Source organism: Channa argus, chromosome 2 (assembly GCF_033026475.1).
Source record: "Channa argus isolate prfri chromosome 2, Channa argus male v1.0, whole genome shotgun sequence".
Taxonomy (NCBI): domain Eukaryota; kingdom Metazoa; phylum Chordata; class Actinopteri; order Anabantiformes; family Channidae; genus Channa; species Channa argus.
Window position 1 is genome coordinate 24,675,347 of NC_090198.1, and position 17,048 is coordinate 24,692,394.

At 41.4% G+C, this 17,048-nt stretch overlaps 1 protein-coding gene across 2 annotated transcripts in view; it reads left to right on the forward strand.

Annotated features, from left to right (window-relative positions):
* Positions 1-384: 384 nt before the first annotated feature.
* The window catches only part of LOC137104941 (heterogeneous nuclear ribonucleoprotein C-like), a 31,728-nt gene continuing 15,064 nt past the window's right edge, over positions 385-17,048 (forward strand). Inside the window, exons 1-2 of one of the 2 annotated variants that reach the window (XM_067486840.1) lie at positions 385-616; positions 5,657-5,732. In XM_067486840.1, coding sequence (XP_067342941.1) covers positions 595-616; positions 5,657-5,732 — 98 coding nt within the window. In that variant the 5' untranslated portion in view covers positions 385-594. Of the gene's footprint in view, positions 617-1,634; positions 1,751-5,656; positions 5,733-17,048 lie in introns of those variants that run through there. The other variant, XM_067486848.1, reaches the window with a different exon arrangement.

Consider the following 17,048-nt stretch of genomic DNA (forward strand, 5'->3'; position numbering starts at 1 on the left):
GATCACTTAACACATGTTTAGTGTATTGTTTCCCATCATCCTTTCCATAAGTGTGTGTTTACACTCCAGCTGTCTCTATGGTGCTAGTGACATGTGAAGTGAACAGCTGTGACTCCAGGTTTTAGCTTTGATATATGCATTAATCTACGCGCGCGCACACACACACACACACTCCGACAGCTTCCTCTTCGCCTGGCTGGAATATGTAAGCCCTGAGCTTCAGCCAAGCTCCTGTTGCTGAGGGGAAACCAGCTGCACACTCATCCAATCCTCCTGCCAGCTCTCCTGCTAATGGAACAGCCTGGTGCACCCCCGTCCGCCCCTGCTACAAGACAAGACTTGGTACATCCCGTTGGTGCTTCTCTAGCTGGTTTGTCACTGACTCAGTAGTATCACAGCAGTCAGTCAAACGGCAGCTTGAAAACTCACACACCCACACACACACACACACACACAAACACACACAGCAAGAGTGAGGACATAAAAAGAGAGTTACTGGAGAGAAGCAAGAAATCTTCAGCTAAACCTCTTTTGTCTCAGTCTCCTGTTTTTTTTTTTTTTTTTTTTTTTTTTTTTTTGGTCTGCATACCTGACATGACCCTGTTCAGCCCAAGATGTGAGTATACCAGGATTTATTCCTTCTGGTGTGTGCATGCATGTGTGTGCCTGCATCCCTGTGTTTCTGAAAGACTGGATTTTGTACTGTGCCTCTCATCCTCCTGCTCTCCACTGCTGCCTCTATCCCATCCTTCTGCAAGCCTTTCTTTCCTTTCCTTTCCTTTCTTTTCTCTGCACTTCATCTCAAGATCCCAGGTTGTCTTTCACTTTTCCTAATACCTGTTTTACCTTTACCTTATACCTTGTACCTGCTTGGTGTGTACTCACACGTTCATCTAATAAGGTGGTGTTGTGGAACACGAGAAGCTGGAGTTTATGATGTAAACAATGCAATGCATGAGGGGATGTTTGCACAACTTCATGTGCAAAACTGTGAGAAAGTGTGTTATAAGCTCATCCTGCTCCTCACATTGCCAAGGTCAACAAACTGTCTTTGAGCACAATAGCTTCTGAGACAAAATGGCCAAACGTTTAAATATGTTGTAGACCTGCTCCCTTGTGATAAGTTAAGCATAAATTGTCTTCAGCTGTAGAAATAAATATTGTTTTTATGAACTATTCCTAAAAACAGCATTTTACAAGAAATGCAGGCACAGTGACAACATCTCATTTCAACTTCTACACTAGTTCAGAAATAGGATGTTAAGCTTCATGTCAGCTTGGAACAGCTCAACAGATGAATGACATTATAGTTCACGGGAAACTCATCTTCTGTGTGGTTTGTGATAATGTGGGATCTGTAACTTAGATCAGCTAATGATGGTATTTCCTTCACTCTAATGCAGTTGTTTTTATTCACCTCCTTTTCCTCTGCCATGCTGTAAAGATCTAATCGTTAGACGCATCAGAGTCTCTCTCAACGTGTCATCTACATTATGTATTCATATCAACCTTCCCCCTCTCTCTCTCTGAAATGCTTTCTTTGTCTGTTAGGCTTAGAACCCATGTTTTATGACAGTGCCCTGTTTTCTGGCTGATTTTCCACTGCCTGTATCCCAGCGAGTGGAAGTTGAAAACTTCATGGTTGCCATTTGGCAATATAGGTCTGGCCTGAGTTGGAAATAAGTCTGAACTGAGGTCTGCTGCCGTACAGGGACAGAGAAAATGTAGCATGACAGAGAGTGGGGCACAGGTATGTACGCTGTACTTCTACATCCTCATTTGACAAACTAAATTCTCCTCAGTGTGCTGTCACTTTGTGGCAACTGATGACACAGTGTGCATTTTAATGTGGCAGCAAGTAAAGCCCCTGATCTTTTTTCTGATCTGTGAAATGTTCTACAAATAAGCACGATACAGATCATACAGTAAAGGACGACATTACGAAAAAATGCATGTGATAAGCTTTAGAATTACATTGTGCACAAGGAATAAGTTGACTTACTGTGTCTTTCTACTGCTTTAAAAGAAATGCAGTTTTATATTGTGAGCTTTTCTCTGAGAAGAGCAGAGATAATCAAAAATTGGATGTTTTAGCAATTTCTTTAATCAAACTGAAAGCAGAGGCAGTAATGGAGGGAAATTCACAACGCATAAATAGAACTAAATAGAAAAATATCACAATGCAGCATAACACTTTACCATGGTATGTACAGTAATGGTTTCTCTGTATATTGAAATACCGCAAAGGTGTTTCATCACAATTACTTATTCTTCTTTCTGGATAAAATGTGTGAGCAGCTTTATAATACATTGTTCTTTCTTAGATTAAAAAAATCACGGAAACTCAGTCATCAGTCAGTCATCAGCTCAAGCATTTGTGTTTGGTTCTGCGAGTAGTTGTGTGATTTAGATGTTAACTGAGAAACGCATCCATACATTTTAATGCGGTTCAGCCCAATGCCTGAAAAACTACACAACCTGGAAGAAAGAAAATGACAGAAAAACTATGTTTTTAACTGTGTTTTTAATTGACCTGTAAGTGGAGCAATTATATACATAAATATATATTTTTGTATATACAGTAGTAATTGTTTCTTTAGAACATTTTTTGGTGTGTGTGTCTGTGCCTGTGTCAGTATGGGTTTCACAGCTAAATACAGTTGATTTTTTTTCTAAACATTTAAATTTTACAGACCCACAAATGTGCAGGAGCAAATTGGGGTTCAATGTCTTGCTCAAGGACACTTCGACATGTGGAGTGAGAGATTGAACCAATGTCCTGGCGGTGGGTGGAACATGCTATATCACAAACAGAATGAAATTCAGAGAATACAGTAGTAGTGTGAATATGTTTGTGCACACACAAGGCCAAATAAAGTCAGTGAATATAAAATGCTGTGCACAAATTTCACAGTTCATGTGTTTCAGCATTCTGTGCCTTCCTTGACATTTTGTTTTTGGTTATTACAGTTGCGTATTCGACTCACCTGAAGCTTAACTACAAGTAGTAAAAAAAAAAACAAAAAACAATGAAATACTCCGTTGACTCAGGTGGAGAAGTTGTGTACAGAGGTGAATATACAGGTTCAGACAAAGCGGGTAGAGAATTCAAGGACACTTGATCAGAATAGATGCTGATTGACTGGATTCCTAGATCATCCAGTCAGGTGAGGCACTTGTAACCCCTCCCCCTCACTCCTGCCCTCTTCCCAGATTCAGAATAAGAAAGGCTTTTCCACATTGTTACTTTGGAATTTTGTTTCCAGGTAGTGTGTCACTATGTCTCGCTATAAAGCGACAGTCTGGCACTCAGCCTGACACCCGTTGATACAAAACACAGTGACAGACTGCAGACCGTGGCAGAGGCTTGCTGTTTATGAGTCATTAAGGCAGATCGTGTGCGACCTTGATGTGCCCTCTGGTGCCCTTTGTTACCATTTTACAAACATGCTGTTTGTTGTTTGATTTCTGCTTGATCTTTATGGCCTTTTGTTTTAGCTGGTGTCTCTTGGGCTTGTTCCCTATTCAGCTGTTGTCTGTAGTGAGAATCATGACTCACAATTTAATATTATCACTTGCCACCCACAAATAATACTATCACCACACAGGCAGTTTTGTGATACGATCATGTAGAATGAACGTCTTTAATGCATTTAAACATGGGACGATAAAGGTTTATGGTGTAAATGTACATTAAAATGTACATTTAAAATGTACATTTACTGTTAATGCACACGTACTACAAAAACCAGAAACACAAGAAGCAAGTTCAAAATCAGTGAAGGCTTCCGTTAATGCATGGATTGATGTTTACCAGGAGGGAGGGTTGGGGGTGGATGGGTAGACAAAGCAAAGGATCTCGACCTAGAGACTGGAGTTCAGTGTGGAACAAAATTTGTCATGTGATGAGTGAGTGAACAGAAGCCAAACAAACTTAACTGACCCTTACCATATTTATTGCTTGGTTAGACTAGATCTTAGTGTGTTACTACTAATGTATTAAAGTGCTTAGAAAAGTTCTAATAATGATAGTAATAAAATAATAAAAACTGCTTCAGCACATTATCAGTCACCATTATCAATACTTTTATCAGCTCCGCTGTGAAAACAATTAATGCATATGATGTTGGTTATCACTGAAGAAATCTGCTGTGAGTGATATTTTGGGATATACTGTACAGATATCCAAGTATAGATCAACAAACAAACAACAAAACACAGTAACAAATCATCCTAAACATCATCAGCATTCATGAATCCATCTATTTCTTCAATTTGTCAAACTGCTAAAAGACCTACACAGTTCTGAGTTTGCAGTGAAGGAAGGAACAGTCATTTTGTAAAAGTTATCATTCTTCCATTTAACAAAAATATATGTGGGCATGTTTGTGTAGGTGTGTTGGGGGTGGGAATGTGCAATCTGCTCTGGAGTAGCTAATTGTAGCCTATAGCATGTTGTTTATGAAATAGCAGTGTGATTACCTCCTGAGGTTTTGCTCCCGTAGTGCGAGACAACAGTGCTCAGCAGCATGTTCCCCTCTCATGCTGCATAATGGCTTCATCATGCAGTCAATCATACGGTTGTCATGTTGTTCAGCACAATATCCTAAAACTAAGGTTTCGCTTCTTCCTGCCACACAATCCCCAGTCTGTGTAGATGATGAACAGCTCAGTTTGTTTTTTTCTGGTTTCAATGTGTAGTTATTATGACGGGAAACCGTTGAATTTTGTAGGGATATACCTCACACAGTAGCAGCCTTCTTACATGGTTCAGACAAGTTATAGTTAAGGTGTCAGCAGCAGGGGCCGGTTTCTCACCAGCAGAGGCACTTTTGGCTGCAGAGAAACCATCCAGCAGGTCACAATAAACTGTCAGAAAATTATCTCTGCTGTGGGAGGTAAAGGCGCATGCATGTGTCTATGTTCCTTTTCACACATTCAAACCCATACTTTATTAATTGTAGCTTCCAGCCATTTGACAGTCACGCTGTGTGAGTGTACGTGCAGCTGGCCCAGTCACACTCCATTCACCACCCATCTGTCGATGTCAGACCGGACTCCTCTCCTCCCCTCTCCTCTCTTTTTTTGCTCTTACCTTTTTCTCGATTTTACTCACCTTTGGTAAATCAAAGCCAAACCGTCACAGCATGAGCCGTGAGCTGTTGGCATACCCAGTAATCAACACAGCTCATGGTTAATTGGTCCATTGGAACATGTGCATGGAGGTGTTTGCAGAAGAGACATGCAAAAACAGAGAGGAATTGGGTTTAGCTTTGCAAGCCTAAAGCCGTGATAGGTTTCTGTTTTATGCTTGTAGAGTAGATACAAAAATAAAGTTGAACAGCTGGTTTTAAGGGGCAGAAACAATCAATCGAGATTTAAGGAAAGATGTGACAAACAGCAACTATCTGTGGCTTGACCATTACTTTCATGTGAAATGATCACAACAACCACATCAGATCAGATAAACTTCACTCTAAAAATGAGTAAACTTGACTGAAAACGTGACCAGAGGACGTATGAATGCACAGGGTTTGCAGGCTGGTTAATCATTTGGACATTCTTCTCAGTCTGTGCTCAGTAACCCTGTTGTGTTGTTTGTTATGATGCTCTTTACTGTATCAGTACAAAGTTAATTGGTTGCTCTTCTGTGCAGACATGAGCATGAGTGGAGAGTTAAAGTCCAGCCGCTCCAGGGCAGCAAGTAAGAGGGCCAGCAACACCACTTATGGGTGAGTATAAACCCTTTATCCGTAATTCAATGGCTGCACCTTAGCTTTAAAATCAATGCAACATTATTTGTTATTAGCTTCGTACCAGCTGTGTACGTAAGCTGCTATCGATTTTAGCCCGAGGTGCTGTCTCCATCAGTCAATTCTTTCATCTATCCGCTGATGCAGCGCACATATATGATTGGAGCTGATTACTGTTTATTGCTGATGGTTCAATATGGTGCAGTGGAACTACACTAACTACTGTGGTCATTGATAGCTGGTGAGGGGAAAGGAGTGCGGTGGGGTTGTTTGAATTCACTCATTTCTTCATTACTCGTATTGCACCTCTGCAGGAGTGAACTCCTCTAATGAGCACAGACCACAGGCTCTTAGCCCTCTGACAGCCCCCTTTGTCCTGCATTTCTCCTGCAAGTGCACATATCGTATGAAACAATAAGAGGGGCATTTACAAAACATCATGAAATCAATATGAAGATGAACACAAGAAATTCATATTTATCCTGAAAATATACCATATCTTGACTTGCATAGATGCAGAATAATGATGAAATTGCTTGGAATGGATCCATACAGGTACATAAGAGAGATAATGAAAGGAAAGCTTCTCACAATGAAGCATATAAAGTAAACATTCACTGATAAATAATACCGAAATACTTTGTAGTACATTTACACTAAAACACCAAAACACAACAAATTTTAGGGATACAAAAAAAAGGAAATGAATATTAACAAAATCAGCAAAACTTATTATTATTCTGCACTTTTGTACACTGGGATTCCTTCAGTGAGTCACTCATAGCTACCCCCCAGGCGCCAGCTGTGGCTTCCTAGAGTTTTTCCTGAAGACCATGTCTAGCAAATGTGTTAATGTGGACAGAAGCACAGTTTGATTGATCTGTTTAACAGCATAAAAAGGAAATTTTAATCTTCGCTTCATTTTAGGTTGTTTCTCAAACTCGCCCATATTATTTGTCCACCATGTCCTTCAGACCACTAAATCCAGCTTTTTGCCTGCTTGTTCTCCATCCTCAACTCGCTTCAACCCTGTCTGCTCAACATTAAACCCCCCTAACCTTTTTTGCCTATTCCACCGTGTTGTTATTCATGCATTAATGAGGTTAGTCATGCAGTACACACACACAAACACACACACACACACACACACACACACACACACACACACACACACACACACACACACACACACACAAACAAACCGCCTGCAATATCAACCCTGATTTAGCCTGAGCCCAACAGATTTTCCTGAAATGGACTTTGAAATATCTTTATAATTGCAGTGAATCAATAAACATTGTGAAAATGTAATGTCTTTGAACTACAAACAGCCAAAAACACTTAAAAATCCTCTGTAGAAACGGACTCCAATCTAACTGATTATTTCCCAGAAAGTCAAACTACGCCATAGCTAAATTCACAAATGCAACTCACAGTAGGACAGCTACCAAAAATCTCATTGTCGAGACTCCAATAATCCTGCTTTGTGCGGCTGGCAGCAGTGTGCCCCATCTCCTCCCTACTCCCACTTTTCTCACAGGGCTATCCAACAGACACTACTGCCCATGGCTTGGGTTACTTTCTGAACAAACTTTATAACCCATGTTTTAGATGCACACGCAATGTAATCTGCAACAAAAATGCAACAGCGTGCATGTTGCCAACATTTGTGAACAGTTATGTCCAAAAACCTGGATTACCTTGCTCTATCTACTGTCAAACCTAATACAATTATATGTTCACATGTTTACTCTGTTCAAGTCATTTTCAAGTAATTATATTCCTCATTGTAGCAGTGGCTCCTCTTTCATACATATCCCCGAGCCATTTGCTCCAGAGCGACCCTCACAACATAAGGGTTTTGTCATCTTTTATCGTACATGCTTCCTGACTGTCACAGGTCCCCTCTAGCTTGGCGAACCCCAGCTGTGGTAAGAGAGATGGGGTAAAGAGAGTGGCAAACGTTTCACAGTCCAGATGCTGCTGCTGCTGCAGCTGCCGTGACCTCTGTATGCTCCAGTGAACTACTACAAAAGCTCACTGTACTGTGTGGCCTGTATAGGAAGGCTCAGGTGCCAGGTGTGTGTGTGTGTGTGTGTGTGTGTGTGTGTATACAATTAACCCATTGCTTGGTTAATTAGGACAAATGCTTTTATAGTAAAGATTTGTTTTTTATCTTTTCTTACATTTTGTGTCTCCACCAATTTACTATTAGAGGAGCTAGAGCAAAGCAAAGTGTTCCTGTACATTTACAGCCATCACATTAACAAAAATTATCTCTCTTCTTCCTCTGCAATGTTTTATGCTTAATTTTTACACATTCTCTGCAAGGTCATGGTTATATCTCCAATTTGTGGCCTCTGGCTGTAACTTAAATGGTTGTAGCTGGTGAAGTAGTAAAGGAAACTAGCCTTCCTGACTACAAGATGCCCAGACTGCATTGGGGTTATTTTAATGCTCATTTTATTATCTGCTCCATTTTGCATATCAGTGAAGAGGGGAAGGGCCAAACCAAACAGGGAGAAGAGGGGACTCGCCTGAACACAAAGTGGCAGAGTGTACTGAGCATCTGGTCTCTGGTATTTTTGTCTGCTTTCTCCATGCGCCTCATTCTTTTAATATTCTCTCGTCTGTTTTAATTACCAGAGGGGCCAGTCATACAGGAATTTGAATTGGGTTGGAAACATGCAGGAGGCCCATCTGTCATATAGACTCAAATAGGTATGAACTCCGCAGCTGCCAGGAGCAGTGGGTGATGATGTCCTGTGTGATACGCAGCATGCCAGAAGGGCTCATTTAATAGCAAATATTGCCAAAGCGCATAACAGAACAGGAAATGGGTCACATGAGAGTGTTAGGGAATCTATGGCCAACACTATTAAATTAAAACATAAGGTAAAATAAACTCAATTTATCCTAATTTATAGAATAAGAGAGGATATTTTTATTCATAATTCTCTTTTACCCAGTTTGTTCCCATGTAACACTTGTCAGCCATCATGACAAAGTGTCCATGTGAAGCTTCCCCGAGCTGACTGACATCTGCGAAGCAAGCAGCGTTTAAGTTCAAGTTAAGTTAAGTTTTTGTGAAAGACCTCAATCTACTGGACATATTTATGGGATTGTCACAACACAGCTGACTGCCAGCTGTTGTTGTACCCACCCACAGCTAAATTTGTATACGCCATGGTCATTTTTTAAAATGGCATTTATAAACATGTTTGTTATAACGGCAGTTTTCTTGTGTTTGCTCATAAGTCAATGTAGCATGCATTTTCTATTTAAACGTTTATTCGGAACATCAATTAATATAAATTAATGCAGCAAGGTACAATACAAATAGATGAAAAATCACCTACTGCAGCACGAGTGGTTTGTGTTGCTCATTTATTGTACACTGCAAAGCATTTCATATACTGCAGTTCACAGTGATGAATTTCTCACCATTTAGTTTTTCCTCACAAATAGCAGGGCCATTCTGCTTATGTCTGCACCTTGGTAAAATGAAGTTAAATGAAGTGTGGAGAGAGTTCTAGGCCTGTGTGACTAATATATCACTGTTCACTGTTTAGCAATGTTGTTCTGGGCATGTCAGACACTACATGGCCAATCGCTTCTTATGACTAACTGTAAAACAAGCATGAAACACATCTAGGCCCAAAGTGCATCTGTGCATTCATGTCTAACGTCATGGCTCATTCCCAAGTGCCGTTTTAGATAAATGTACGTGTTACTTTAAATTAATACAGGGAAAACTGAAAACAGTGATATCTGACAGCGGTCAAGAAGTGGGATCAGTTAACCTGAGTCAAAATGTGTCTGCAAACACATTGTCTCTTGTGCTACAACATCATTTTGTTTGCATACACACATGCAACTTTATAAAAGGATTTTGTTGAATCAACGAATCTTTTGTCATTACCTTAACGTTAATATAGAAGATTTGTTTTATTTCCACGCTCTCACATTAATGCATGACAGGAGCAACACCAACAGAATTCAGTCCCTAATTCTAGAAGACTTTAAGAAAGTCACTACAAGCATTAATGGATAGTTTCTTTATACCGAAGTGGCTTCAACACCTACAACTACTGATTAGTTTAGCGTGTTATATGAGGAACTTATTTTGAATCTTTGACGTGTGAAATGTTAAAAGAATGCATACAGCACTAGATGTCCAGCTCTAATACCTGCCTTAGTCAACAATTAATGTGGAACAGCAGCTCATGCTTGTTGGTCCTTATTAATAGGACCAACAGTTAAGTAACTATTAAACCTGAATTCTGTTAACACATTTCTTAAGGCAGCAGCAAACCTGGGAATTATCAAACACAATTGGGATTTATTTTGTGTTTCTGCACGCTTTTCAACAACACCACAGACAACACTACAGAGAAAATATTGATAGAATGGAGTAGAATGGACACAGTATAAGCAGTCGTTTGCATGACACTGTTTGAAGCACATTGAACCCTGTAGCCTTCACTGTGTCCTCACACATTATCGCTGAGTGACTGAGTGGGGCTTCCTGAATCACAAACATTTTTGCAGGGTCGGAGTCTTTTTCACCAAAAACAAACCCCTAACTATTCATAAAACTCCTTTGTCGAGCTTTCCTGTTGGGTCTTTGTTTGCTTTCTCTTTGCATGGATGCACAGACAATGTTCTATCTGCAGTCAATTCCTGTGAGAGATGTCAGGAGCTGTACTGTAGGTAAAGGTCAGTGCAGTCAGAGGGGGATGTAGTGCTGGGGAAAAGGTCACTCTGTGCAGAGCAAGGAGGAAAGTCCATCTGCAGGTTTCAGGGCCAATGCCAAAGTATTTGAGACAGCAAAAAACAATTGAAAATAGGAGATAGGTGTATAGAGAAAGACTGATATGGTGGCTGTAGTTGTGCTGTGGAGATAAGGCCATGAGCCACTGATAGTGACACCATGAGCTCGAGGCAGGGTGGCTAGAAGAACCGCTACCACCTGCGTGAGAAAATAAATATTTTTCTAGCAATTTTACTGTGTTTGTGCATGTGTGCTGGTTTACATCCATGTGTGGCTCAGTGCATTACCAAGCCAAAGGAGTTATCTCTCCTGTCCTGCAGGCTCATCACTCTACAAGGCTTGGTCCCTCTAGTAATGAAGACATCTCTATTCCTACTGCCTACTCTAGCCTGGAAAAGAAAAGTAAGGGAAGCAGGTGGGAGAGGGAGAAAAGGAGGGATGAATAAAGAGGGATGAAATGGGGTGAAAATACGCAAAAGGTGAAACAATTGAAAGAGAGAGGAGTAGATAGGAGAGAAAAAACAGTGAGAGAAAGGAATAACAGCAGTCAGGGAAAGTGAGGGGTGAAGAAAGCAAAGGAGGGAAAGCAAGTGAGCACTGCACTGTGTGTCATTGGCCCCCTGGCGTGAACAATCCATCTCAAATTGATCTTCCAGCTCGGCCCAGCAGGGCATTCTGAATCAATCTCAAATTGATCTCTGTGCCAGAGGTCGGGAAAACTAGCAGTGGAGCTTATCAGAAATATAGTGGTGCTGGGAGGATCTGACAGGGAAACTTATCACACTGCACAACAGGAAATGGGCTCTGAGCCCCCGGGGCAGCAAGAGGACGAGCCAGCTCCCTGTGCACGCATGCACACAGAAACCGCACACACAATCACAAGCACACACAGATTCAATGTCTTTGCGTGTACAACACAACCATATGCTGACACACGCACCCTGTTGTTCCGCATAGTACAAAGAGGGTATGTGCACGTAGAAAGGGGCACATAAACAAATATGCACAGACACACACATATTGCCTGGGCATCAGTAGACACCTGCAGGCTACCTCAAAAAATAAAAGTTTGGCTGAGCTCAAAATGTCAATATATTTTAAGTTGAGACAGGTGAGATTTGAGGCCTGGAGCTCTTAATGACGTATAACGCATTTAATGTGTCCTCAGCAAGGCTGTGTGAAAAGCCCGAGGAAGGACGATCAATACCGGTTTGCAGTTAGATGGTCAGTCAGCTTAGGGGAGTACCTGCCTCTTCAGGCCTAGTAGAAAATAAAACCATGTAAACAATTGTCCAAAAGTGACTTTCATCTCACCGTATCTCTGGAAACAATAAGAAACTCACCACATGCCACAGCTTCCTAAACACACTGTAAATCTGTGACAAATTAGCTGGCTGCTACTCAAAATATTGGTAACTACTGTTGAGCCCAGTATGCTATGCCTAAGTGTTTCCATTTATATTTCTAAAGTATTTTGAGCCTTACGGTGCTTTCTCTCACTTTTCATTGCCGCTTGGGTCACAGATTGAAGCTGACAGCAGCTTTTTAGAATACAGCCAGGGACCAGAAGCCACAGAAAACTAACACAGCGCTTATTTTCATGACAGAGAGAGCTGCAAAATGACACACATAGGGACATAGGGTGAAAGGAGCAATACAGCCAATGAGAGGGAGTGCAGTGAAAAGAGTGAGGTGGGGAAGGGTGTGTTTGAGCGTGTCAGCGTTTGGGAGGCAGCAGGAGAGCCTTTTCTGTGGCCTGGACTGGAAAAGCTCTCTGTCAGCACAGAGGGGTAATGGGGGTTAGCCAGGGGGAATAGAGGGAATGAAGATGAGTGTGTGAGTATAAAATAGCGTGAGTCTGTGGGTACAAGACTACGGTTTATAGGTGACCCTAGTGACCCTCAGTACGACAAGAACACTAAGAACACACAGGGCTACTGTACGTGCTCACATGCACTCACCAGTGCATACCAGTTGATGCTGGTCACTCTACAGTCTACAGAAATCACATAAGTGGAAATAAACAGAAACTCCCAAGGATCAACTGCCTCGACACAAAGACAGATGCTGAACTAAAGACAGATCATTAGTCAGTCATCATGTTGTGGCTTGGCCTTTCCATTACCACAGTGCTCTGATGACTAAAGTATGCTAATTAGTGCTTTAGTAAGAACACGCTAGGCCTTTTTTGACCTTTGCACTCCATAAGTGACACATGCACGCATGCGCACTCACACTCTTTAAAGTCGCCTCCCTGTAGCTTTACACTCAATTTATTGTTGCAGTCTCTCCTGTGATACCTAGTGATGAATGCCTTTAAATATCACAATCACACCCTTTCTCTCTGTTGTTTTCAGTATGAAGAGCCCTTTTTGACTTGCGTTACCTATAACACCAACATTAACTACTATACTGTATTGCTGTTATTTATGCTTAAGTGTGATTTGAAGCCAAAAATACCCATTTTGAATTTCCGTTAAGAAAGAAAGTGATGCAGATTATGTGCGCTACATGTTTATTTGCCCTAAACATGGACTACGAAGACACTAGCTGCAAGCTGGCAACAGATGCAGCGACCATGTGTGTGGGAGTGTTTCTCTGTTTCTGTTCAACTCAGAACTGTCTCTGTAGATTCGTGACCAGATCAGTTGTACAGTCTTGCACAGTTGTAGAGTTATCTTCTTCCTTTACCACATCTTTGTGTCTTCAATTTTGATCTCTCTGCCCCGTCATAACTCTGTCATAACAAGAGGGAGACCGATACTGCACATGCAGGATGTTGACAGAGTGTGGCTGCTGTTGGCTGAGGTTAAAGTTTTGTCCAGTGAGGACCGCAGCCTGCAGCCTGAGATGGACTCAGCAAATGTCAGTCCTGTCGATCACAGTTGAAACCACAAACGGCTCTTTTGAGGCCCTTTCTGAATGGCAGCTTATTATTTGCTCTGGAACTCCCCGACATGTTCAGGTCCTTTGTTGTTGTCCAAGGAGAGAGGGGACGAAGTTAAACACAGCACTCACATACACTAAAGGCTTTGGTGTTTTTATGACAGCTTCTTGTCTTTTTTACTTTAATTGACCAAAGCAGTTGACATTACCTCAGCATAACTGTGCTGCTTTGCCCTTCATCCAACTCAACTGATATTACTTTTAGCTTTTAATTCTCCAAACATTTCAGGACAACAGCAGAGTTCAGGACATGAACACCATGTAGGGACTTGACAGAGTTGAAAAGGCTGGAAGGATTAATTACTGCAGGTAGCCCCGGGTAACCTTTAACTTTGCACTCTTAAGTCAGTTTTGACAGCAATAGTCAGCCCCGTTAGAGGAACCATCCTGACATCTGTGCTTTGCAGGTAGTAGCTGAAGAGGAGGGGTGTGAGGGCCTGAGATGTCACTTATCACCTTACTGCCATGTAATGTCGCTAATTAGTGCTAAATATCCTGGAATTTCCAATTACTGCTCCCAGCAAGACCCTCAACTTTTGATGAATGGCACCTAGTTAAAGCCACCTGGAGAGAAGCCACAGACATACATGTAAAAGAAAGTACATCTTCCAATAGATCTCGCTCCTTCCTGAGCTTTAACACCAAGACTTCTTCAAAGTTAGTAAAACAAATCAACCAGCATCATTTGCTCACTGTGTAATGTGCCGATTTGAATGCAGATGGTCTGAAGTCATGCAGAAGGACTGGACTTATCCTGCTCCATTCACTCCCCCTCCAGGAGGGTTTGGCCAGATTGTTGACACTACTGAGCAGAGCACATTTCTACAGCACATACACAGTGAGCTGGTCTGCAAAACCACACATTTACTCACATATACTGTATACACACTCCCAATTTATAGGAGAGACTGTGTGGCTCAGTGATCTTTTTTATTTATAGCCTTGCTCTGTATTTCTTTGTTAAACAGCCAAATCTAGCACCTGATCAGACTGGATTATATGAAGTTTTTTTTTTAATGTGACAACAAAACATGTACAGTATTATTCATTTATTCATGCACTGACCTGCAAGATGGCTAATTGAGCAATTAATATAAAAGCTCTTTGGGTGTTTAATCATAGCAAACACCTGTAACACTGTTGGATTTGAAAATCAGATTATGTTAATCTTTTGTTGAGACAGTCCGGGCCCATTTGAAATCCCCTCTCCTCTCACTCTTGTTTCCTCCATGCTGGATCTGAATCATCACTGTTTCTGTTTCTTGTGACTTTTTTGTTTGTAGTGTTTCAGAGCTTGTGACATTAAAGTTACAGACTTTTGTGCCGTGTAGGAAAACATTAAAAAATCTCTTATGACATGTAGATGAGTGAGACTTTTTGTATCTCAGTTTTCCATCAGTTGTCACTGCTGCATGTCAGGCTGAAAAAACAGAAGCTGATTCATGAGACCTGCTTATTATTTCCAACTCCATCATTGTAGCTTCTTGGCTAATCAAACAGTAACCATACCACACTAAGCCACACCTCGTCTCTGTCATGGCTGATCCTACAAGCCCACTGTATCAGTCAGGAATGTCCACACCCTGACAGCTGTAGGAGAATGTGACTCATTCCTCTTTCTGTCCCCATCCACCTTGTCTCTTTAAAAACACTCCACTCATCATTTCTCATTGAGCCTGTCCTCACCACTTTATCCACTCCTATTTGAGAGCTCTGGCAAGGTGGCACTGCCTCCTCTTGCCTATTAAGTGTTAGTTTAGCACTGATGAGTACACCAATGAGGGAACATAAGGGCACATTCTTATGGACAAATAAACTGGATAGACAAAGAGGGGAAAGTCATTCTCCTTTGGGATACTCTTTATTAGGTCTCCAGTTCCCAGATGTGTGCCTGTTGTCTGATATGTGCTGCCTGTTGTGCTCCAGCTCTGCTCCTGGCCCCGGTTCAATGCCTTATTGATGCAGCAGCACTCCCCAGCTCCTCTCTATCAATGCACTGCTCTTCTGCGACTCTTTCTGACTGTGTGGCTGCAATCAAACATAAAGGGCTGTCAGCCATTCAGGGCTACTTAAACTAAAGTGAGCTAGGATGAGTGCAATCTGACACGTAACCCTTATCTGTGACTTCTATTTCTCACAGTGAATAAATTGCTCTCAGGCCATTATTTAACCTTGATGCATTTAGGATATACAGTAGATTTATGAGCTCCTTGAGTTGCCATTTCTCTTGTACCTCTCATATTTCGGCCCGTGACTATAAATTACTTGCCCTGCAGTACATACAGTATATCCAAATGATGCAGAGTGGTGAGGGAACCAGTTATGGCCGTGAAGGAGCAGATTATACAGTGATGTGTTATTGATTGGCCACTATCCTGCATGTGTTATTGATTAGAGCAGCAGAGTGTGTGATCACTGCATGTTCAAATTGGTTCTCAGGCTGTAATAAAGGTGCTCCATGTCAAATATTCATTCATTCAGGATGAGTTATGAAAGCTGCTGTGTGTGTGTGTGTGCCTGTGTGTGCACGTGCATAGATATAAATTTTCTGCCTGTGGATAATTTTACACTTCAGTATTGATGTATGTCTTCCTAATGCTATAGAAAAATATAGTATACATAAAAAAATCAGTATGGAAATCTGGTATTCTGGTTAAGCATTTACACTCATTTCTTTGAAATCAGCAATTTTGCCAGCAGTGGAACCAGAGATGTTAAAAGGATGGTGACCAGTCAAACATTTTCTGATAGCTCACACTGAGGGATGTGACTGGGTGGTGGTGCATTTGTGTGCACTTCTCGAGTATGAAGGTTCTGGGGCTGCATGCATGTATGTTTTTATATGTCAGCCTTGTTGGCGACTGGGAACGTGGTGTACCGTGTCTCTGCTGTCCAGCCCTAACATGCCCCTCACTGGTAAGTGGGTATAGATAATGGATGAAAATGATTGCTATGTTTTTTATGGCGTAACACCAAAATAACATAACTGATACAATTGGTTATAATTATCTGTGTCCATGTGCACATGATTATTTGAAGGTGGGTTTTGAACGCAGATGTAAATGGAGCATCACTCGTCTAGGTTTTATTTTAAGAAAGGAAGAAATTGTGAATGTGAGTGAAATAGATTGAATAACAGTGACAGGGATTAAATGAAAGGCAGAGAGGGAGTAGATTAGCTCAGAGTCTGTCTTTAGAGAGTGTCTGAGGAGAATGAGCTGCCAGCATTCACTTCATCTTCCCCCTCCTCCCCCATCAAAGCTTCTCTGCTCTCGTCCTGATCATATTCACCCCCTAACATCCAGCTGTCTGTCTTTCTTCTCTTTCTCTCTCTGCTGTTCCCCTAATTGTCTATCAGTGAATACAAATGTAGTTTTCTCATTTTTTGGTGGGGCAAGAAGGAAAATCCCACTGCACATTTTCTACACTCAGTAATCTCATTTGTTCTTAACTGCATGCTACTGTCTGTACAGACACGGTCTCTGTGTACAGTCGGTGTGGGTTGTATTATTCTGCCTTGTAACATCTTCATATATTTCATTTGGGGGGGTATTGAGTAGCAGCAGTAGTAAAAC